Source organism: Hydra vulgaris, chromosome 12 (assembly GCF_038396675.1).
Source record: "Hydra vulgaris chromosome 12, alternate assembly HydraT2T_AEP".
NCBI classification, from domain to species: Eukaryota; Metazoa; Cnidaria; class Hydrozoa; order Anthoathecata; family Hydridae; genus Hydra; species Hydra vulgaris.
Genome location: NC_088931.1, coordinates 19091923 through 19118862, shown reverse-complemented (window position 1 = coordinate 19118862; position 26940 = coordinate 19091923). Strand labels below are relative to the sequence as shown.

At 27.2% G+C, this 26940-nt stretch overlaps 1 protein-coding gene across 1 annotated transcript; it reads right to left on the bottom strand.

The window, feature by feature from the left end:
* Positions 1–14602: 14602 nt before the first annotated feature.
* LOC105846657 (uncharacterized) lies at positions 14603–23956 on the bottom strand. Its single transcript, XM_065812440.1, has 4 exons — positions 23192–23956; positions 17364–17409; positions 14887–15178; positions 14603–14740 (listed from the first exon to the last, which is right to left on the bottom strand). The coding sequence occupies exon 1, from the start codon at positions 23868–23870 to the stop codon at positions 23205–23207; it is 666 nt and encodes a 221-aa protein (XP_065668512.1). The 5' UTR covers positions 23871–23956; the 3' UTR covers positions 14603–14740; positions 14887–15178; positions 17364–17409; positions 23192–23204.
* Between the last annotated feature and the right edge of the window lie 2984 nt (positions 23957–26940).

Genomic DNA, 26940 nt, shown 5'->3' with positions numbered 1-26940 from the left:
TATTGAACTCAAAAATTTTAACCTCTGGTTTATAGCAAATAAATTATCCCTAAATTGTAAAAAAACTAGCTTTACTCTATTTCATAAAAAAAAAAATCAATTAATCTTCCGTTAAAGCTGCCTAAACTGTTTATTAATAAAAATCAAATTAAACGTGAAAAATACACAAAATTTTTTGGAGTACTTTTTGATGAAAATTTGTCATGGAGAAACCATATTGGTCTTCTTGAAATAAAGGGGTCCTCTGTAATAGGTGTTTTGTATAAGTCAAGACGTTTTCTCGATAGTAAATCACCTAATATGCTTTACTTTAGTTTTGTACATAGTCAGCTTTTGTACGCAAATATTGTATGGGCCAGCACCCATAAAACCAAATTGCTAAAATTGCAAAGTCTGCAAAACCATGCATGCAAAGCAATTAATTATTTAAATAGATTAGTAAACCCGGCCCCAGTGATGAAAAGCATGATGGTTCTAGATATTGAGAAACTTAACACATTACAGATATTAATTTTTATGTATAAATATAAAAACAATCTTCTACCAAGCGTTTTTTCAGATAACTTTCTTATATCATTTTCTGAAAAATATAATCTGCGTTCAAATACAAGGAACGACTATCAACTAGGAAAAATTAAATCACATCAGTCAAGTTTTCTAATTACAAACCGTGGTCATCAATATGGAATCGTTTCCAAAATAAAAATATTAAAGACCTAAAAAGCATTTCATCGTTTAAACAACAAACTAAAATGCATCTCCTTAATTCCTGACATATATATTATAGTTTATAGTATTTGTTTCAGATTTTTTTATTTTTATTGATTTTTTTATTTTTTCTTCTTCTTATGTGTTTTATTTTTATTAAATTTTTTATTTTTCTTTAAAAATTAAAGTGTTTTTTTTATTTTTATTTCAATGAATGATTAAAGGGGCTCTATGAAAAGGTTGTGATGATAAACGCATCATCCTTACCTTCTTTGAGTCCCTGACTGATTATAACAGTATATATATATATATATATTATAAATTAAAAAGATTAAAAACGTTTTTTATAAAGGTTTTTTATGTTTACGATGTTATTTATTTTATATGAAAAATTGTAATATTGTTTAATCAGCGAAATAAAAGTTAAATAAATAATAAAAATAATACAATATAAATTGTATGTACATATCATAGATAATAATTAAATATAATAATAACATAAAATGTAGCAATAATAACACAATAATAAATAAATATAATGTAGATAAATAATCAAACTACTTGTTAGTTAAAGAAATTATATATCAAAGGCAACTTAAGTACAGAGAGAAATTATAAAGAAACACACTCCATCAATATATTTTTAAATTGAATTCTATCGAGGAGTAAATAATCCGTAACAAGGGGATATTTTTTTATAAACTTTTTTATTAACGCAGGAATACACTGGTTCCATTGAAAAATATATTGTTGTTTTATGGAAAACTTACCTTAATTAATTGTGTTGAAAAAAAAAAAGAGTATAGCTTACTATTTTCTGTATTCCTGGTGTGATGGTTGCGAATTTCATTTGTTTTAATAAAAAAACTTAAAAAAGAGTTTGGTAGTTTATTTTGGAGAAAGTCAAACACAAAAAGACAATTGTAAAATTTTACAAGATCATGGTGTTTTAGGATTTTTAGTTCAGAAATTTTTTTTTGGATATCAGATCTCATTGGTGAAAACGTCATTATAGATGCGAGTTGTAAACTAGCAATGCCATTACTATGCTACAATGCCATAACTAATAGATGCGCGTTGTATACAAGCAATGCCATTAAGTAAAACGTTACTTTTTTGACCCCAAACAATACAACAATAGCAAAGGTGAGAAAAGAATAATTAGCAATGATTAGCAATACCAAGTATTCCGTAGTAATTAAACTTTTTTATTAGAATGTTGTGATCAACCGTATCAAAGGTTTTTTGAAGATCTATGAATACACCACAAGGAACCACTTTCAATTGCACCACGAATCATTTCAGTAATACTAATAAGAGCATGAGAAATGTAGTGATTTGAGCAAAACCCATACTGTCGAATATGAAAACAAGCAGAATTATTCAAAAAGTTGTAAATACGAGAATACATAAGTTTTTCTAAAAGTTTGCTGACATTTAATAATAATGAAATTGGTCTGTTGTTATTACATTAAAATTTTGAGTCTTATTATTTATTATATTATAAATTGGGATAACAGAAGCAGTTTTTAAGATATCAGGGAATACGCCGGTGATGAATGACAGATTAAATATTTAAAAAGTACAGGAGAGATATCATTTGCAAGAGCTTAAAAAATAGGTATTGGAATGCTATTAGGTCCCGAAGCCTTGCTGTCATTAAGAGAATGAATAATAGATAATACTTCGTTTTTGTCTGTAGGTTTTATGAATATTGATTTAAGATTAGGATTTTTAAGATATTTATTAAAGTCAGTATTGGATGAGTGTATCTTTTACTGCAATTCCTTTAGAACTAAAACAAAGAATGAATTAAAGGATTCCGAAATTTTAATGGGGTCATATATCATGGAGTTGTTAGAAGATAGGCAGGAACGATATGAGTTAACTCTCAAACTAATGTTTATGTTCCTAATACCATCACATGAAGATTTAAAATTTTTGGCATTATCAGAGAAGAACTTAGAGTAATGGTTTTTTTTACTACGACGGGTGAGAGTAACGAGTAAGTTTCTATACGTTTTATAAGATTTTTTTAGATTAAGTTTGTTATTAGGATTCTTTGTAAAAGAATCCTAATAAAATGGATGATTAAAAATTGGGGTAAATGATCTGATACCGTAGAAGTAAAATTACCGGCAAATATATTTGTAGTAGTTGTATTAAAAAATATATTATCAATTAGGGTTTTGGAGTGATTTGTGAATCTTGTTGGCATTGAAATAAAAGGAAGAAAGTTATTTAAAGCAATGGTGTCTAAAAATTCACAGACAGAATTATCTGAGTTTGCTAATAAAAAGTCGACATTAAAATTGCCCATTAAAAAAGTAGTTTTGTTTTTTTCCATAGATAGCTTTTCAAATAGTGGAACTATGATTTAATAAATTCTGAAATATCCATATTAGGCGATAAATACAACCAATTATGATGTTTGATTTTTTAAGAAAGGTGATTTCCATAAACACAGATTCTAAAAACTTTGGTTTAAGCATATTAAGATCGTTTCGAGGTTTGTAAATTAATGTATTAGATATATAAAGAAAAGCTCCTCCAAAATGAGATTTTGTTGGAGTGTGCTCATAAACATAATCGGTAAGATTTAATGGGATAGTTGGTAGGATGTAATTTTTTAGTTTAGTTTCAGTTATACCAATAATACCGAATTCATGGTTAATAAGAGATAAAAGTGAGTTTAATTCGTCAGAATTTTTAGTAAGAGAAGCAATATTTAAATGAAAAAGAGAAAAATTATTTTTATCGATGTTGGCAGAGTTGAAACATTATATGTCCATATATTTACAATTAATAGGGTTTTCATCGAGGTTTAAGTCATCGTTATTGTTGTTATTAAGTTGATGAGAAATGAAGTCATTAAGTTCATTAGAATGATTAGACTCTATGGTGTTTGGAAAAGATGGTATGTTGTTTGAGAGTTCATTAATATGAATCACTTTATCATTTATTATTTGCAGACGCAGCTTCTTATCAGATAAAGAACTAAATGGAAAAATATATTTTCTACATGAAATACAGAACCAAGATGTTTTACAGTTTTTCAATATCTTAAATTCCATATCATTCAGACGACAGCATTTTTTATGAAAAAGGTTTATGCAATGATTACATTGAAGGTAGTAATGGTTTGTATTAATTTTCTTGAAACATTCTTTGCAGTGAGTAGACCTTTAAGTAGTACAGTTTACAATATGAAATGATTGAATAAAGTGAAATAAGGAAATAAACAGTAATATAAACAGCAATATAATCAAAAATATTAAAAATAATAATAGTATTTATTAATAATATAAATATAATTTAATTAATAAAATAATAAAATAAAAATAATATTTATTTAACAATTAGAATAAAAAATTAAAAAAATACTATTATAAAGTTAGAGAAGAATAACGTAAATATATATTAAAAATAGGTTATTATTAATTAAATTATAAGTTATAAGTATAAAATAAAATAAATTATATAAAAAGATAATAAAAATTTTTAAATGATTATAAGTAAAATATTCTAGTTATGATGAGTGAAAATATATAATAATAAATTATTAAGTTTATCTTAGTATTATAAGTTAATAAGTAAAACTAAAGTAACTAAGTTAACAAACTATACAGATATATAATAGTAATAATAATAATAATAATAATAATAATAATAATAATAATAATAATAACAATAATATTAATAATAATAGTAATAATGATAATAATAATAATAATAAGTATATACAATATTAAACAATAAATAAAAAGGGAAAAAATTAATAAAAAATAAACAAAACAAAGCTAGGAAAAATAATATAAAATAAGATAAAATAATTACCATTAGAATGTGACTTTTTTAAAAACAAGACTGGAAATGTGACCTTGCATTTTTGGTGGATACAACAAATTACCTAAATATCTTGAACACAAATTTGCAAGGTGAAAACATTTCATTTTTGATATTATTTAACCAAATTAATGTTTTTAAGGCCAAGTTAAAATTATTTACAGACAATTACCAACACTCAAAAATTATTATATTGAAAGTAAAACTATTAGTGTTACGTTTTAGTACAAAAATATAAAGCTGCCATTTTAAAACATTTACAATCATTTGTAATTAGGGATTGCAATACCGGTTATCGGTTTCCCGGTAAATACCTACATTTGGTTCAAGTTTTTTACCGGTAAATTTTTGTATTTTACCGGTAAATCAAGCTTTTTGCTTTGTTAGGATTGTTTTAATTCCTAATTGTTGAATATTTTTATCTAATAAAGAACGTACTATAAATACTAAATAAATTATTTATTTTCTTGTCAATAGACATTTCTCTAATTCGATTGCGCAACTATTTTTTTTTATATATATATATATATATATATATATATATATATATATATATATATAAATTAGTAAAAACACTTATCTAATTTTTGATTACTTCAACACTGTGTTTCAATCAGTAGGTTCATCAGGAAGAACTTACTGATGGTGAAACACAGTGTTAAAGTAATCAAAAATTGTTGAATATTTTTATCTAATAAAGAACGTACTATAAATGCTAAATAAATTATTTATTTTCTTGTCAATAGACATTTCTCTAATTCGATTGCGCAACTATTTTTTTAACATTAAAACGAGGCCAGTAAAGACAAAAATGTAAACAAATAAGGACAATTCGCTTAAATATTCCTTCTTAGTTACTAATTATTCTGTTCATCTATAAAAAAAAAAAAAATTTGAATTTATGGTAAAACAATTTACAGAAGACAATAAAAAATTCACAAATGTCGCAGACATGTTAAATCATAATTAAATTGTTGAAACTGGATTATAAGATTAACCATGCATTCCTTGTTATGGTGCTAGTCCAGATGGACTTGTAAATTAATTTAAAAAAAAATATATATATATATATATATATATATAAATTAGTAAAAACACTTATCTAATTTTTGATTACTTCAACACTGTGTTTCAATCAGTAGGTTCATCAGGAAGAACTTACTGATGGTGAAACACAGTGTTAAAGTAATCAAAAATTAGATAAGTGTTTTTACTAATTTATTATTGCTCTGTTCTTTTAGAACATTGAGCACTCTGTTTGTAGAATACACTAACATAATTTATATTTATATATATATATATATATATATATATATATATATATATATATATATATATATATATATATATATATATATATATATATATATATATATATATATATATGTATATATATATATATATATATATATATATATATATATATATATATATATATATATATATATATATATATATGTATATATATATATACACACACACACATATATATACTTATATATATATATGTATATATATATATATATATATATATACTTTGCCAGGAAACTATTTCTTAAGAAGAATCAGTCATTTAGCTATTTTGCACAAGTCCAAATAGCAATGAGTTTATTTGGACTGAATCAATGTTTGTTTATAGATATGTTTGTTTATGAAATGACCTATAGTGGAATTATTATTGTAAACATTAATTTTGATAAATGTGATTTTTTAGATGTTGTAGATAAATTTTATCTCAATAATAAACAGTACATTTCATGTAATTTTACAGTTTTATATGAGGATCTATAAAGTAAAAATAGCACATTCTACATGAATTTGTAAAGCTGCAATTGTTTGACTTTCTATAACTTCTTGGTGTAATAGTTGATTTCTTCCATTATGTGTTATACCAAAAGGGATATGCAAATTTAAACAAAATTAACTACTTTAATATCAGAAATAGAACCAACAAGTATTTCACTAACATAATGTTATTGTACCAAAAAAAGCAATTCCAACTAACCCTTTAAAGATAAAATGGTATAAGATGAATAGGAAAACAAACTACTTTGAACTGAAAGGCTTGAATTTCTTTGACAAACGGATTCAAAACAGTCAATAATAACTTTTGTTTTAGGATAAGTCTATTAGAAACATTACGACATGTTAAGTTTTTGGTAATATAAATTAGAATAAAATAGTACTGTACCAAGTTTAAGGTATATCAAATTTAACCAAATAATAACATCTTGACACAATAGATTTTGTTGTCTTAAACCAGGAAGTAAAATTTAAATTAAAAAAGTCGAAGCCATGTTTATAACAAGAATAGTTGGTCAATCGATAGTTGGTCAATCGATAGTTGGTCAATCAATAGTTGGTCAGTCAATAGTTGGTCAATCATGTTTCATCTATAACCAGACATGTAAAATATGAAGGATATGTAAACAATTCTTCGGGTAACTTTTATTCAGAATGATGTTCAGGATGATAATACTTCATACTTTCACGTTCATTTGCAGGATTTAAATATTCAAATAAAATACCAAAAATTTCTTATTTCATGCCAGTCAACGAGTTAAAAAATTTATCATCTTTTTTGTAACTAACAATATTATTTTTCAATTGGTCGTTGATTATTTTTAAACTTTTATATTCTTCAGGCAAGCTCTATTAGTTTTCATTAACTACTATTAATTTTTTTTAAACGATTGTTTTTTTCGGATGGCAACAGCTTACAGTTTCACAATTTTAACTTTTTGTGAAATCCAGTAATGTATAAAGTTTTTTATCGCTTAACTTAGTCGTGAACTCTGGCTATTTTACATGGAGATTTTCAAGGTAATATTTCTTGTGTTGTCTTAAGGTGGTAGAGCACAAAAAAGACACTTTTCATGAAAGATTTAAAAAATAGTTTTAAAAATATGCAGAAATGCTTCACTAAGAGAAATGAAATGTTTTTGCAAAAAAAAAAATTTGAAAAACTTTACTAAAAACCCATAATGGCGCAAAAACAGTGTAAATAAAGATCTAATTCTTATGTTTTTAAAACACTTTAACTTGAGTTAGACTTAAGAACGATTAAACAAACTTTGCAGATCTGTTAATGAACTTATTTTACTCCATTTAACAGATAGTATTTTAATTAGTCCTTTTATATGTAAAGATATGACCTTTTTTTTAAGCGAAGTAAAATTTAGTACGATTTACAAGCAGTTTAAAGAAGTTAAAACTAAAAACAATGAGTTTTAAAAATGATTAAATAAAATCTATCTGTCAAATGAATTCTAATGTTGTTAGGAATATGTTCTGAAAATTTCAGAACAAAAGCTTTATTCAATCAGAAAAAATCATGTTTTGAAATCTTGATAAAATATGAAAAACTCAACTTGCAGAAAAAACAAAAATAAGTACAAAAAAAAGAAAAAATCAGATTTAAACAGTAAAATCATGTTAAAATCCTCCTGAAACATATGAGTCTTGAGGTTGCTTTGCTTTAAGATTCTTACTGAATCCTTTTTTTAAGGCTCTAAGTTTTTTTCTCTGTTTCTTTACCGTTATAGTAGTCTTAACATTTAAAGTTCATTAAATATACAAACGCGCTTATTGATGAAAAACCACAGCCAATCACGGAAAGCTTTTGCAGAACGTACATTTACCTCGTATGTATTTCGACCTTTAGTTTCCCCCTTCTTCTTCATCTCTGGGGAAGTATTAAGTATTTTATTCCATGAACAATTATCACAGTTTATTGTTAGAACATGAGAGAATCTTTGTCTTTTTAAAATATCATCTTTTACAACAATGTTGCAAAAACATTCTGAACATACAAGAGTTTGCAAAATGCTTTCGAGTAGGTAAAAATGCACAGTAATAAAATAGTCTTCTGTTAGTGGAAAAGAATTAGTAGAAAAACTAGTTATTGTTTTTATTTCCTTTCACTTGAGCATATAGACTTGATACAAGAATCTTCGAAAACTTTAACATTCTTTGGAACTATGCCATTCTATGCTCTCTTTTTTCTTCTGCTAATATTTTGTTTATTTGTTTTTTTAGAGTTCATTATCTTTCTTATTTGTTATTTAAGATAGATCTTACAACTTATTACTAATTAACAATAAATCTCTAATACAATACTAACAAAACTAGGGTCTAATATAACAATAACAACATGAATCTTTAAATCGAATTTCTCAAAATTCAATTTTCTTTAAAAGCAAAGATGATAAATAATCAATTACAAGCATGATAGACACAACAAAAAGACAAATTAGCTTGCAATTTTGCTCAACATATATAATAAACGAGGGTATGTTTGTGGTTGCTACGGTGTTGCTAAGGTAAATAATTTTGCAAATGTAGATTTTTAACACATTTCCAAAAATAGTTTCAGTTCCATACTTACATCAAAAGAAAGAGAATAAAATTTTGAATAAGATGAATTAAAAATTTTTTTTTTCAATATTTTGATCAAAAATGTGTATTTTAATTGTGCTCTACCACCACTCTACTACCACATGAACACAAGCTTTATTACCACATGAACACAAGCTTTAAGCTCTACCACCACTCTACTACCACATGAACACAAGCTTTAAACTTCATTTCTTTTTTTTAAGATTTTTTACTGCAACTAATATTTATATCCTAAGGCCTAAAGTGAAACTCCCGCACTTTAGTATGTTTCATTATTTCAAAATCATCAGCACCTTCTTTACGTCTATATTAACATATTTTGTTACACCAAGCTTTGTGAACATCGAGGTTTTTCTCTTGGTTCGGAGCGATATCAGTTTTTTTGATATTGTTATTATAAAATGAATTTCTATACAATGATATAAAGTAATACTTCCCTCTTCCACTTTTTTTCAATATTAGTCTGATAATGCTGGAGTTAAAATAAGGCATTTTTATTTAGTACGAATATAGTTAGTTAACAATTTTGTCCTTATTGGCCTCTTTTTGAAGCTGAGAAATCAGTTGCGCAATCGAATTAGAGAAATGTCTATAGATTAAAAATTAAAAATGTAAAAGTGTAAAGCATTCTTTTGTTTGAACTTAACGCTTGAGTAAACTTAACGACTCTAATTAAACAACGTTTGAAATCAAGGAGGTTTAATAACAAGGAGGTTATTAAACCTCCTTGTTTGAAATATATGTTGGCTTGTTTTGCAAACTTTTTATTGTTAAAGAAAATTATTTTTTTGATTTCGCTTTAAAAATTGTTTTAACGACCTTTAAATGGATAAAAGTTCAATTTGAAATTACTGCAATCGTACAGAAATGAAAACATCCATATGTAAACAATGGTTTACATGCCCATCAAAAGAGTCAACATAAAATGGTAAAGCTACAGTTAAGCGGCCTAAAAATATTTTATTTTTTCGCTTGTTGCACTTTCGTCAGAGGAGACTTTTTAAGCATTAAGAATATTAAGTAAAATAATAATAGAAAAAAGATTGCTGCCCCATGCCAAACCCATATTCGATGTAGCAGCACTCTCTTGTAACAGCAGGCTATAAGATAGTCGATGTATGTACTGAAGCCAATAAATATTCCTTATGTTTATACTAAAAACTTAGTACTTTGAGCAAGTCTTCACACGAGAGCGCAACTAGCGAAAAAATAAAACTATTTTAGGGTTCGTCCATATTCGTACGCTTTTTTTCCACCCCCCCCCCTACCCCATGCATTCTTCCATACGCTTTTTTGAGTACCCTCAACCTCCCTAAAAGTACCTACGCTTACATCCTATGAACCCAACATTTCATGATATTTTTTTTAGTTTAGTGTCTCTATACTTTTTAGTTTAGTGTCTCTCACCTAATGCCCCCTCCCCTATCTCATATATGCCATTTGCAAACCCCCTTTTCCTCTCCGAGCGCACGTTCTTTATGGACGACTCATTAGGCCGCTTAACTGTAGCTTAACCCATAAAATTAATGTGTTAAAAAGAAATATAGAAGAACGCGCAAAAAAAACGGCAGTTCCAGTAGCTTCGAAAATTACTTCTTTTATTAAAAAAAGAGACGAATCTTTTGAAGCTGTACTTTCAAGAATGATTGCACAAGATGGCATTCCTTTCAATAAACTTTGTACATCTGAAGATTTAAAGATGTTACTGAAAACAAAAGGGTAAATAGAGTTACCAAACTCGCCCGAAACCATTCACAAAAAATAATGGATTATGCTTCTTAAAAAGAAGTTTAAAGAGTTTAATATAGCTTTGTCAAATATTGTGTGCATAGCATCAGACGGAGATGCCGTTTACAAAAGAACGGTAAAGTTACATAATAAAAGCCATCAGTTATGTATCGTACATGGCCTACAATTGGCAATCACAAAAGTACTTTTTAATATTAGTTCAACAGATGTACAAGATGTTAATGAACATGATGTTAATGTATTACTTAATGTTGATTCTGATTATTCGAAAATTGAATTTGAAAATTTTGAAGTAGACCACGAGGCTATCAACACTACTTAACTTGTTTTACAAAACGCAGAGAATAATTCTATAATTACAAAAATTCGAAAGTTGTAAAACTTTTCAGATAATCACCAACCAAAAATGATAAACTACTGCAAAAATACGTTAAAGAAACTGTCGGAAAAGAACTTTCTTTAATTTAAGACTATTAAACTAGACGGAGTAGTTTATTAAGCATGCTGGAAAGATTTTTAAAACTTAAAGACGCTGTTCGAAAAAGTCTGATAAATTTAAAACTTGACGTTGAAATTGATTTTAACGAAAGTGAAGAAAATTACTTTCAAATATAATATCAAGCTTCCAACATATGTTGCCGATTTTACATTAAAATCTATGTTAGACGAGTTAAGTAATCAAAACACTTTTTTAAGTATTGCACTAAGAATGAACTAGTAAGTTGTATTAAAGAAAGAAGAATGATGTTTTCAGACGTGTTACACTATATAACCGACCCTAATGTTATTATTTCTGTTAAAGACAATTATGGCATTTTTAATATTAGCAGTAAAGCCGTAATTGTTAAAATTATTATTGATATTGTAGAAAGTATTTTGTACAATAATGCGGAATCTGATGAGAGTACTCAAAGGCACCTAAATGAATCAGATTCGGATTTAAATAACGACCTCATTACTGTTAAACCAAATGCTGATTTTTTTATGAAGGAGAAACTTCATCTTTTTTTTAGTAAACAAACGGACAAGAATAAAGGAATAACTGATTTAGAAGAAACACAAAAGGTCTAAAGTAAGTTATAAAAAAAGAGTTGGAGTACTTTTGACAAGAAAATATACGAGGAAAGTACATTCAAATAGTTTTTGACTATTTGATGACCATTTGATGTCCAACAAGTGTTGAGCCTGAAAGAGTATTTTCAGGAGCTAACTTGTACTAAAATTAAGTCTCGTTTGGGAGACAAGACATTAGATAGTTTAAGCTTTCTACAAAGCTACTTTTTGAAAAATAATATTTAATAAAAGTGGTATTATAAAAATTGTATTGATTTATAGATATATAAAATTTATCGGTAATTTACCGATTTACCGGTATTACAATTTTCACTTACCAAATTACCGGTAAATTAAAAAGTCGGTAAATTTACCAACCCTATTTGTAACTCTCTTTGCAGGATTTAAAGCTGATACTAAGAACATTTTTCACTTTATCAACCCATTTACTAAATTAGATGATAATATTCGCAATTATACACCAAAACTTTTATTGGAAATTACAGACATTCAAATTCACACAGGATTATCAAGCAAATTTTAGAAACTGTATTTTTTGCCGACTTCTCCAAATCTAAAATCATTTTTTTTTTTTGTTTTGTTATTTTAGGTGCTCCCAGAAGTCCTTACGGTCTTATCACAGAGCACCGCGGGAGAGCATTTAACAAGTAGTTCACGCCTCCTTCCGTGCCAATCTCGCTTGTTGGGCTGGACCTGGCGTCGAACCTGGAACATCTGGGTTCTAAGCCAGAACTCTAACAACTGCGCCACGGCTGCTGGAAATTCTGGAAATTTATTTCAAAAAATGACTGTCCTAAACTCAATGATTGGCACTCAAATTTGTATGTAAATTTGGCTTCGCCTACATTTGTGAAAAAACATTTTCTACAATGAATTACATAAAAAGCAAACATAACTCTGACTGACAACTATTTTGGTAATCTTTTAATAATTATTATGTTTTGAGACAAATGATTTTAATAGTTATTAGTCTATATATTCTTGAGAAATAAACACTTTTTGCCCGCAAAATTGTTTTTTAACTTTTTTTTTGCCCGTATCCTAAAAAGTCTGGCTGCCCCTAGTTTAAATTGTAGAAAGTTATTTAAAATTTTTATTTTGACAAAATTAAACTATTTAAATGGTTTATCAAGGCTCAACAATATACTACAGCCAGTGCTGAAGCAAGTCCGGAAACCCTCACCACCCCTTCCCCCCAAAAAAACTGTCATTTATGGCCCCGATTTCTTGAAATAATTTCCACAAGGTATTGCTAAAAAAAAGGAGCTCCTTAAATTTTTAAAAATTTTAATTAGCAAATAGTCTCCCTATATTTGCTGCTCCCTTTCCCCAATAAGGGGTGTGGGGTAGCTTAGCCTTGACTTTGTCTATAACCAAGGTATGCTTGTAAGCGTTAGTATGCTTATTAAAAAAAACATGTAACATATACATTACAGATAGCGTGTTAATATACAGGAGCGATTCTACGGGTCTGTGCGTGGGCTTAATACCTCTCTTTTTTCTTTCCCTCTCCCACCCCCATCCCTTTAAAGAAGACGACTCTCAAGTTATAGTCTGTTTTTTGAAATATAGTCCGGCATTTGACACATTTTAGTTATGTTTTTAAATTTTGGGGACTTTTTTATTTGAAAGAAATCAGTTGGTACGTTTTTAAAATTGTCCCCCCTCCCTCGTTTTATTCCAAGAATCGCTGAATTTAATTATTCCTCGTAACCTATAATAATTAAGAGTGGACCTATGTCGATGGTGTTGGGTACAAGCCGATACAAATATCTCGGCATTCGCCTCATATTTAAATCTCCAGTCATATTATAAGATACTTATAAGACTGAATTTCTAAAAAAATATAATTTACTTCGACTTATTAAAAATCTTTAAAAAGACGTTACAATTCTAAATATGCCTCAATAAACTCTTTTATGTTTTTGATAAGTTCAACTGGGTCAACCTGGGTGTTACGATATACTTTTGCAGGGAAGAGCGGGGCTAGTTGAGTATAGGGGCAAGTTTGACAATTAAAATTTCTCAAAAAACTACGCAATACGAAATATCTAAATTTTTTTGCTTATCTATCTAAACCGTAAAAAGTTTTTAAAAAATTTAAAAGTTTTAATGACATTTAAAACCACGTTTTTTTAAAAAATGTTTTATTTACATAAGTTCATCTAATTAAATGGCTAAACTATGGTTAAAATACCTATTTTTACAGGATCCAAGCATATATCAAAAATTATAACTAATCACTCATGTAACACGTATCCTCAGAATAACTCTCAGAATAACTACGTGAATAATTAACTTCATGCGCTGATAACTGCAATTTTTTAAGTGTAAAACTAGGTGCTTGTAACACTGCTCCTCTCACTGTAAAATTTTTTTTATTCGTAAAAACTCGATCAGCTAATATCACCTGTCTCTAAAAAATCTAAAAAACCACATTTGTTTGTCAATTACTTATGCGATACTCTTCCTCTCCAACCATTTGAAATATAAATAATGGCTCTATGAGGAGTAATCGCAGTTAAATATTTTATGGTTTATAATATTTAAAAGTGAGACCAAGTCTGAACTAGTGCACGCAAGGTAAATAGTCTTTGTATAAAAATCTCATTGCAATCAATAATACATGTTGCTTTTTTGTAAGACTCAGACAAATTTTAATGCAAAGCTTTTTTACCAGACCATATAATAATTTCTACCAACCAGTTAACTTTGGCATCCATGATCAATAAACTTTAGAGATTTTGGATTTTATTTCAAATCTATAAATCGTTCAATATATAGTTCTGGCAATATAAATTTAAAGATAAAAGTATTTATACCAGTGTAGAGCATAAAATTTTTTTTCTAATTTTTTTTTTAAATTTATAAAATCAAAATGAGTACTAGGTTTTTCCAAATTATAATTTATAAAGTTTATTAGTCGATATTTTTGACTTCGTGTTTCCTCTTCTACTTTCGATACCTGAAAAATGTAAAAGTAATTAAATAATTCCAATAAAAAGACATACCATGACAAAAACTGAAGTATAATATAGATATAAAATATAAAAAAATTTACGATAAAAAATTAACATTTTGAGTTATCCTTTTTTAGATGCAAAAATCTACCTTTTTTGAGTAACTCAACTGAAAGAATTTCCTTCCACAACTTGAAAATCTGCTAAATTTAAAAGATCAGTATTTTTGTCTTTTTGATATGTGTTAATTAATCTCTTGTTTCCAACTTTTTTAACTGAGTTTATTTTCTGATCTGTTCTACTTTTTTATCTCAACCATCTCTGTTCTACTCTTTTATCTCAATCATCGTGATGTAACTTAATGCTGATAACAATCACTAGTTTTTTAAAGAAAAATATGCCAGGAACATAGGAAGGGCTATAGCAAACATTTGGCTTCTTTTCTAACAAAATACTAGAAATTATTAATACAACAAGGCTTTTCCTCAATATATTTTAAATAACTCTACTTCTTCAAAACATTAATTTATATAATATAGAAATTTACCATCAAAAAATGAAGACTGCATAATTTTGCATTTTTTACTTGACTTTCTGCCTAATTCGAGTGCCTTATAACTAGAAACCGTAATCTTTGTTTTTCAGGCTTAATTTCTAAAGGAATTTTTTAAAGTTCAAGTCTACTCATTGGAGTTCTTCGATTAGAACAATCAACTGCACAATCAACTATCAGGCATGATTTGAAAAAGGAAGTGAAATGTACTTATAATTAGAGAAAATAAATGCTCTGTTTTGAAAATACCCAGAATTTTCAAAAAAATTGGATATGTTTTGCCTGTCGTTTTTTGTGCATGCGCTTTAAAAGGCACACAAAGCAACTGATCTATGATCATTTAAATTTTTCCCCCTCTACTAAATAACAGGGATGTAAATTCCACATGGTTATACCTTTCAAACACTAAATTATTACTTAATGAATTAAAAACATGTAGATGAATTTAAACCTAGTATAATAAGTTAAAAGAGTATATTTTATTAACTGGTTGCTCTCAAATTCGGGGTGAGGGGTTAAGCGCACAATTTTTTTACAAAACATCCTCATTTGACATAAGCATGAACATACTTTCAGGTGCTTAAAACTTGAGAAGGGAAACTTAATAACTTTCGGAAAACTTTCCCACTTTATTATATATAACACCTTATTAAGACCCTCGTGCTTATTAATAACTACTTGTTATTAACAAGGAAACATCTTCTCAAAACTTTTAAAAAAATAAAGTGTAAACCATCCTTAAAAATTAGAAAATATAAACTATAATATAAAGATAAAATTCAAAATTCCCACCCATCTGTTTATAAAAATTTAGGTCTGTGATAAAACTCCTATCACCATTCTATTTCCACCTCACCATGCATTAAAACACCTGAGAGTCATAAATGTTAACTAATAAAATTAGACTTTAACAAGAACACACCAAATGACGATTGTTAAAGGAAAAAATGTAAAAAAATTAGAAAACAGAAATTATTTGTGTAGAAAAAAAAATTCTATACTTTTATAAATATTTTGTATTTCGTGGACACAAATCATGGATACTTAAATTAATAGATTTAAAGTTCTTGTTATGACAAATATATGAGCTACTTTTCTTTGTACGTAAAAATATATTTTAAGGGATCTTTAAATATAAAGTTAAAAAAACAGATTTTAATTATTTTAAAAGATACTATCCAACTGCTAATCAATCAATTCATGACAAAGCATTGCCTCACACTGCTGACACTGACAGATAACAAGCTAGTTAAATCTATATGAACTATATGAACTTGTAAATAAATTTCATTTATAAAATTTATAAGAGAAAATCTATTCAAATAATTATCTTTCTTGTCAATAACAAAAAAATCTTTAGATTAGTTAGTTTTTATAGTGCATCTTCAAACAAAGAATTTATACCAAATATTACACTAAAATCTGTCAGACAATTACTATTAGAATTGCTAGTTTCTACAGAAAACAACAATAAGAAATTATGCATAGCTACTTAAAATTGTCTAACAGTCAGCCTGTCATTCCAACATCCTCCAACATGCTCCAAATAGTTCCAAAATAACTCTCTAAACATTAATAAAAAGCTCCTGATACAATTCTAGTACACTGTGTATAGTAGCATTTAACCCCCAAAGACTAGCTACCTGGGATTGGGATTTTACATCATAAAAATTCAATTTCTTAATTCAAAGATCGGAGTTTCTTTAATAGTAACATGTTATTTCCCATTTCTGTTATAGCACAACAAGTAGGTTTATCAGAACAAAGGTTTCTTGAATTCATCAGATAAAAAAGAGTATGAATTTTGTAAGCAAATGAGACAGTCAGTATAACAGTTGATGATAATGTATTTGCTCTGACAAAAAAGGACAATTCGGTGGCAACCTGACAACTAAGCATATGTGTGACAAAAGCAACTTTCACTTTTATAAATGTTCCACCTGTTAGTCAATTCTGGTCCAAAATTGATATGATAGCCAAATTAAAAAAAAAAATTCAACATAATCAACATGATAATAAAAAAACAAACTTGAAAGATTTTTATAAAAAATTATAACAGCAAAACATGTTCATACCTTAATACTCATAAACTGACTTTGAGAAGTAGGACATTGAATTTTGCTGAAAAAAAAAAGACTCCATAAAATACATACTTATATAAGAGTGCTCCACTTTCTCTAATAAAAAAACCGAAAATATATACATAAATATATACATATATATATATACCTGATGTTTAAAAAAAAAAAGAGATACTAATTAATATATATATATATATATATATATATATATATATATATATATATATATATATATATATATATATATATATATATATATATATATATATATATATATATATATATATATATATATCTAATACATACATACATATATATATTCAATATATCAAATATATATTCATATATATCAAACTACGTCTGGGATTTAAAAAACAATTTTAACGAAACATTTATGCTAACATGGTCAATTCTCAAGTCTGTACCCCCCTACTCAAATATTTCCAAAAATTGAGAAGTTTGCTATTATATCATATCCAAAACCTGAGGAAATGCTAAATAAAAGAACTGAAATTATATCAAAGTGCCGCCACGAAAATAAATTCTTATTAAAAAATTACAAAGCTTGCTAAAAACCTGACTAACAACTAAAAATAACTACATTAATCTACTCCATATATCTCTAGGCTAACTAATAATATATATATATATATTATATATATAATATATTGTGATCCAATGAAATAAACTTCTTTTTTTGTGATCCAATGAAATAAACTTCAAAACAGTGATATATTGGTAAAAGTTCATCAAATGCAACATCAGGAAAATTAAAATTTAAAAAAAAGTTTCTTTGTCATATATATATATATATATATATATATATATATATATATATATATATATATATATATATATATATATATATATATATATAATATATATATATATATATATATATATATATATATATATAATATATATATATATAATATATATATATATATATATATATATATGTATGTATGCATGAATGTATGTATGTATGTATGTATGTATGTATGTATGTATGTATGTATGTATGTATGTATGTATGTATGTATGTATGTATGTATGTATGTATGTATGTATGTATGTATAAGTGTTCAATGTTCTTAAAAATCAGTGCAATAAAAAAGCAGTAATAACACTTATCTAAATTTAACATATTATTATATTATATATATATATTGTCATATATATATATATATATATATATATATATATATATATATATATATATATATATATATATATATATATATATATATATATATATATATATATATATATATATTATATATATATATATATATATATATATATATATATATATATATATATATATATATATATGACAAAGAAACTTTTTTCACTTGATTTCGTTCCCAGTTCTTACTTCCTTATGCTTGACTTTGATTTTTAAAACTGTAAATATATAATATTGTATTTTGTATAGTTGTTCATATCATTCAAACAATTTTTGTTTATTTGCAGTATTAATTTGCAAGATCTGCTGTTTAGTGCCTCTTTTTGAAAATATGTCCTTTAAAAGTAAAAAGTCAAAATCAGCAGTGGAAGCACTGGTGAAATGTGGACACAAAATTTGAAATCAAGCACAAAGCGCCGTCCTAATATACCACAGGTAAAACAGGATATGAGCGACAAATTATGTAAAATGCCTTCCAACAGAGATATCATTGGAAGATTCTTGGGACTCTTTGATGAATTGAAAGGACAAAATGATCGACTAACAAAAATATAAGAGGAATTGATAAATCTTTGGCAGAAGTTTAATTTTCCTGTTCTTTCAAAACAACAAGTGTCTGCTAATGTTGACAAACTTATCACATCATTTGAGAAACACAGAAAGCGACCAAATGCAGTATTTGAAGAAAATCTTGCTCATCTGTTCAATATAACAAAACCAGATGGAAATTGCCTTTGTAGTGAGGACAAACAACTGCACAAAGTACAAATTGAATCAGATGGCAGGGTGGGATATGCAACTATGAAAGTGGCTCCTATGTCAACAATCCATCCATCAAAAAGAGCCAAAAGAACATCAGAACCCTCGACAAACCAACCGGTTATCTCCGTACCATTTTCCTGCGATAGTGAGGATTCTGAGGAAGAAAGCAGCAGTGGTGACTCGGAGGCAGTTCCAGGAGAATCTCCCAGAAAGCGTGCAACACGCCAGTCAACTAAGTCTGCTGCCAAACTAGTGTCTAGTCACTCTTTGTCAACCAGAAAAATGTCACGGGTGCTTCAAAGTCTGGCTGAGGATGGAGTTTGTGTCCCAACACCATCACAGTCTAGAGTCTGGCGTCGAACAATCAGAGATGCAGAACAAGTTAAGAACCGCCTCATGGAACTGATCTCTGAAGAGAAATTTTCTTTGCATTTTGATGGTAAGAAAATTGGCAAGACTGAGTACCAAGTTGTGTGCTTGAAAAATGACAAAAGAACATTAAAACTTGGCATTTTGGTTTGTAACAGTGGATCCTCTGCAAACATATATAAAGCACTACAGGACCTACTTGATGATTACAATGCATGGAACAGTATTCAGATGATCATCTCTGACACAACAGCTGTAAATACTGGTGGCAAGAATGGAGTTGTAGCCAAGCTTCAAAAAACATTTCGAGACAAGGGATTCGATAAACCTCAATACATTGGCTGCCAACACCACATTCTTGATCTTGTTCTACGACATGTGTTGGATTTTTTTTTTCCTATACAGTCACCTAACATTAACTACAAATTTATTGATGAGATTATGGAGCATTATGATGATTTAAAAAATGCCTACAAGGGCACAGCAGTGGTAGCAGAGTATGAGAACCTTGGCTGGAGAGATGACTTTAAATTTCTTTTTCAGCTTTGTGAAGCATACAAGTTTTACAAAAATGAGGAAAAATGGCCTCGTATCAAATGGCACAAGCTGCCATCACTGCACAGTGCCAGGTGGAACTCAAGAGGCATTTTTGCGCTTATTGCATTTTTCATTCTTCCAAACTGGCGTGAACAGCTGAGGATAACTTGCGATTTCGTTGCAACTACATGGTCGAGGGTCTGGTTTTCAAACCAGCACTATGCAGAGGCGGCTTATGAAAAGACCTGCTGTCAGCAATATCCCAACTTAAGTGTTCCAAAGCTGTGAAATGCTTCTCTACCCACTGGAAGAAGGAACCATCAGTGCTTGATGTGCCTTGATCCAACATAGTAGCCGAGAGAGCTGTAAAATTGATGGAGGACATTCGTTCTTCTTGCAGAACAAACAAATATCTTAACTGTAAATTTATTAATACTAATACACAAATCTGAAAGATTATTAACATCACTACAAATGCTGTAGGACAGTGTATTCTCATGTATTTCTCATGTGTATTGTATATAAAGCTGACATATTATAATTAATAGCCTTTGGGCCGCTATGTGTTGTATGGTTAAATATAAAACTGTCTTAGGTGCGGGAAGTTTTTTCAAGGTATGGTGAAATTATGTCATTTCTGTGATTTATAGGCAAAAGTTCATCATTTAGAACCCCAGGCTAATTGATTTAAAATTTATCATACACCTAATATATATATATATATATATATATATATATATATATATATATATATATATATATATATATATATATATATATATATATATATATATATATATATGTAAATTATGTTAGCGTATTTTACAAATAGAGTGCTCAATGTTCTTAAAGAACAGAGCAATAATAAATTAGTAAAAAACACTTATCTAACTTTTATCTTCTTGAAGATAAAAGTTAGATAAGTGTTTTTTACTAATTTATATATATATATATATATATATATATTATAAATATATCCTCTAACTGCGAGCTAAAATTTGAAAAGAAAATTGCAAAAAAGCGTAATAGAAATAGAAACATAATTTGGTTCAACCCCAGCAACAGCAAAGTACAGCAAAAATGTTTCAACAAATATAGGTAAAATTTTTCTAAAATTAGTAGACAAACATTTTCCTCCCTCTAATAAATTACATAAGATTTTTAACAGAAATACCATTAAAGTAAGTTATAGTTGTACAAAAAATTTAGAAAGAATTATGAAAGACCACAACTACCATTTAATAAAAATGAACATTTAAAGGAAAAAAAACACTGATTATTGTAATTGTAAATAAAAAATAGATTGCTCTCTAAATGGAAAATGCTTTTCGAAAAATGTAATTTACAAGTGCTTTGTTTTCTCACAAAATAACCCTGATAAACAATATATTGGCTTAACCAAGGGGGAATGGAAAAGACGTTATACCAACCACAAACAATCGTTTAAACACAAAAAATATTCAAAAGAGACTATGCTGTCAAAATATATTTGGGATTTAAAAGAAAAAAATAAAAATTTTAATTTACAATGGTCTATTCAGAAAATCTGCCCCTGCCTATAATAACATTTCCAAAAAATCTATGCTACGTTTGGAAGAAAAATTTGAAATAATTACTCATTTAAATCAGGAAAATTTATTAAATAAAAAATCTGAATTAATTTCTAAATGTAGGCACGAAAATAAATACCTCTTAAAAAATTATAAAAACAAATGACCAAATTAAACTATCCACATTCGAAAGAAATTTATTTAATAATTACTTTCTGTAACTTTCCGTTAACCAAAAAAATATAGTAATTAAAATTTTTTTTATAATAATTTATAACTTCCTGTAAAATATTTTTTTCTATAAATTGAATTTTTTTTGAGATTTAGTAACTCTTCCTGATGATCCAGCAATGGTGAAACTTCAAGTTGAAGAAAAAAGTTAGGTAAGCGTTTTTTACTAATTTATTATTGCTCTGTTCTTTAAGAACATTGAGCACTCTATTTATAAAATACACTAACATAGTTTACATATATATATATATATATATATATATATATATATATATATATATATATATATATATATATGTATGTATGTATCTATGTATATATCTCTTAGAGCCTACTGCCACAAAGGAGAGCCGCTACATCTACTTAGGGTTTAGCATCGGGAAGCAATCATTTATTTTGTCATTCTTAACTTTTTTTTTTAATAAAAATACAGTATCAATTAATGTAACAAAGATAGGGTAAGAATTTGTTACATAAATATGCGATAGTATAACATTAGCGTTTAATTCCAAAACACCTTTAAAAGTGAAACTGAAATAAAACATAAAAATTTATCAGATAAACTTATTGAAATTTATTGTACTGAATACAAATTCACATTATTTTATTATAAAAAAAGTTTTAATAATAAAAAACAATTAATTGATCTTATTAATCTGGTTTATATTTTATATGATACCTTTAAAAAATTATTATTATCATTATAACTATTACAACATTATTATAGTATTATTTAACACTTGCTATACAATACATGTATTCTTCTATTATAATTACAAATTGAAATTGTATTACAGTTTACAAAACATAAAATATGTTTACTCTCAACTAAATCAATTGTAACATTTTTACACATTACAAAACATAAAATATGGTTACTCTCAACTAAATCAATTGTAAAATTTTTACACAACTTTTAAACAAGTTTCATAAAAACTATAGCAAAAAATTACTGTTTAAATTTTGAATAACCTTTTACTACCCAATAAACAACAGCTATTTCTCTCTTGAGTTTCTTTGTACAAATTTTAGAAAATATTGATTATTTAATTCTTATTGATTATTTATCATAATTTAACAATAATTTTATTAAGAAATATAAAAGTTTGTATATTTTTATTTTATTTGCATCCTTTATGTGAAAACCTCTTATATATATTTTAAAAATACTTTGCATAACTTACAAGCAAACAAAATTTATTTTTTTAAAGTACAATCCATCTGTTCTTTCTCACTACAAACAACATTACCATTCTTTTTTTGCAAATCTAAAACTGTCGTTTGCAACGCTTGATTTTTTCTTAGTAACTCTTGATACAAACAGTTCCATTTTTGACAAGACATGCAAGAGCTTCCAGCAATATCAACAGGCACACCTATATTGATATAATCATGGTCTTCAAGAATATTTTTTTGATTATTAATTTCAGTTTTTGATAACTCTACTTCTGCTGCAACTTGTGCTAAAACTTCGAGAGAATGTCGAATTTGAGTTTTATTATATTTACATTTAGATTTTTGCCTACGATATCTTTGTGGCAATCCTTCTCCCATTTTTAAAGTTGGATTTGGATTATCACAAGTAGGTATTCCATCAACAAAATGCTCATAACATATTCCATCACTAGGAGTTGGTTCCCAGGTCCTTCCATCTGCACCTTTTAAACCTGTTAGCTTTATCCATATTTCTCTTTTATCGCTGTTGCGCAGTTTGCTTGGAAAGGCATATAGTCTGACAGGCATTTCACATTGACATTCCATACGTTTTAGAGGACAATGGATTTCACAAACTTGTTTACTCCATTTCTTAGCTTTATATGTACTATTAGAGCAGCCTCTTATTACACAATTAACTCTTCCCATTCGTTAAAATTAAAAACTAACTATTTTTTTATCTTTTAACAGTCAAATTAAAAAACTTTGTTGCGATGTTAAAAGTTTACCGTTAATCTCGACCCAGGTTTAACGCATATTGTTTAACCATTATTGCTTCATAATTTCCGAGTTAATAATATATAATTCCTATATATAATATATAGATAATAATATATAATAAAAATATATTCCTAATATATAATAAAAATATAATTCCTGAAACGGATCTTAAAATCTTAAAATGTGCAGTTGAGTACTGGAACTCAAAAGAACAAAGAACAATCTTCGAGGATGTTCTTGAAAATTAAATTCCTAGATCCTAGAGATTTTTTTTGAAACTTTTTATTTACCTTACTTGTAATATATAGTGGGTGTTTAACAAATATATAAATAAATAAATATATTGCGGTTTCATCTTGTACTTAGGCAAACAAACTCTCACTTAACGCTGAGAAAACAAAGTATATACTATTTCACAAAAAAACACAAGAAGAAAATCTTCCTCTCAAGTTGCCTAACCTATCTCTAAATGATAAACTAGTAAATAAGCAATCCAATATAAAATTCTTAGGAATCATTGTTGATGAAAAATTATCCTGGCTTCCACATATAATATATATCCAGTCAAAAATCACCAAAATAATAGGTTTGATGTATCGAGTTCGCTCCTACGTCAATAAAAATAGTCTTAAATTAATCTACTTTGGGCTAATTCATAGCTTCATCAGCTATGCAAACATTTCATGGGCAAGTACTCAAGCGGCAAAGATTAAAAAAATTTATAGTCTACAAAAACATGCCTGCAGAATCATTTACTCAAAAAATAGGCGTGAACACGCTAAGCCCTTAATGAAAGATATGAAAATGATGAATGTGTTTGAAATTAATATCTACCAGCATTTAATTTTCATGTATCGTTATAATCACAATATCTCTCCTATAAGCTTTAATAACAAGTTTAAAATAAATAAAAATGATAGCTATAATCTTAGAGCGAATATGTCCAACACATATAAACTGCCTCGGATAATAAACAAATATTCAGAGTACAGCATTCTATATCGAGGTCCAAAAGTATGGAATACTTTTCAAAAAGGATTCAAAGGCACGGTAAATTCGTTAAGTTCCTTCAAGTTTTTAACAAAAAAAGAAATTTTTAAAATATAAGAAATGTTTTTGGTTAATCATATTTTGAATAATTTCTCATAAATCTGTTTTTGTTTTATTTCTACTTTTGTTGGTTGCTTATCAATTTTATTAGCGAATTACGCGTTTTATTACGATATTTTATTGAAATTTTATTACGCATTAACATATTACGATATTTTTTTGAAATCTTGTTATAGGGGCTCTATGAAAAGATTGCGATAACGTACTGTCATCCTCATCTTCTTTGAGCCCCTATCTGTTTTACTTATTTTATTTATTGAAGTTTTATATTACGAAGTTGTAAAATCTTATATTATATTAAAACAGAGAAAGAAAAAAAATAAAAATAAAAAAAGAAAAAACTTCGGGTAGAGGGGGGGGGGGAATACTAATTGTTAAGTCTTTATAGCTGATAAAAAGTTTCAACGAACTGCATATTAAGTCCAAAGTTCTGCCGAAAGTCTTGACCAATTATTAGTAGTAAAAGTAAATAAATTTGTTCTGGAACAAATTTATTTACTTTTACAAAAAACAAAAAGACTTAAAATAAAGTCATTTTTAGAAAGTAGAAAGTCTTTAAGACGACAAAGAAAAAGAGGGCTGTATAATTATAAATTCAAGTTTATTTTAAAATTTGCTGAAAATAATTGGAAGGTGTTCAGAATAATGTTTACTAATAAATATTATACAGGACATTGTTAGTTGGTTCATGTCAGTTTTTGTAGTTTATTTTAAAAAGGAAAAACTATGTAGATAGAATGTAGTATGTAACTATGTAATAGTAGATAGAAGTAGATGAATCATAAAAGAACAAAAAAGAGAAAAGCAAACAATAGTTGTCACCACGATATTTGTTATCTGTAGGAAACATTTGATTCGTTGAGCACTTTTTGACAAGAAATTAGTTAAACTATAATCTATCATTAAATCCACATGATATTATCGCAAAGATAGCATAAAAACATTAAATTTTTGAGAAAACATTTTCCTGATTATGATTCATCTACTTCTATCTACTATTACATAGTTACATACTACATTCTATCTACATAGTTTTTCCTTTTTAAAATAAACTACAAAAACTGACATGAACCAACTAACAATGTCCTGTATAATATTTATTAGTAAACATTATTCTGAACACCTTCCAATTATTTTCAGCAAATTTTAAAATAAACTTGAATTTATAATTATACAGCCCTCTTTTTCTTTGTCGTCTTAAAGACTTTCTACTTTCTAAAAATGACTTTATTTTAAGTCTTTTTTTCCCCCAGAAGCCGATTTTAATTGCTTGGTGAACATATAGAAATTTATAAAATCTTTCGTTGCTCTTGCTTTAGCATACCTCTTTTTTTGAACCCATTTGGAAAAAGCAAATGGATAAACACAATTTAAATTACGCTTTTTTAATAAGCTTCACATTAAGTCGAAATGTGAAGCTATTCTACCTTTTATCTAGGATTTAAATGTGGTTTAAGAAAAACAACTTTTAAAGCTCTATCATTTATAAATAAAGAGCTATAATATTATTATGTTATAGTTCTTTATTTAACAAATCTTTATCTGACAAATCTAAATCAAACAAATAAGATTTAAAAACATAATCTACAGAGGAAAAACTTCATATTTTCTTTTGGAAACCCTTTTTAATAAAAAGTTTAGTTGTTTTTCGACGGATTTGAATATTTAATCCGCTGAATAAACGAAACTTCGAAGAATCCGTAAATATTAGTTTTACTCCGTTAATTTTGAGATTTCTGGTAATGATTTACTTCGTTAATTTAACGGTAAAAAGCAATCCGTTGCTTTTTCTAACAGATTGTTTTTAGAGTGCATCGCAATAAAAATTGTGTCGAGAGCTTCAAAATATATTGACCTATAATAATCATTGGATGTTCTCGGGTACACA

What these genes read in the sequence shown, in the direction of transcription:
- LOC105846657 (XM_065812440.1), bottom strand. Translation starts at nt 23,870, where the DNA reads ATGGGAAGAGTTAATTGTGTAATAAGAGGCTGCTCTAATAGTACATAT.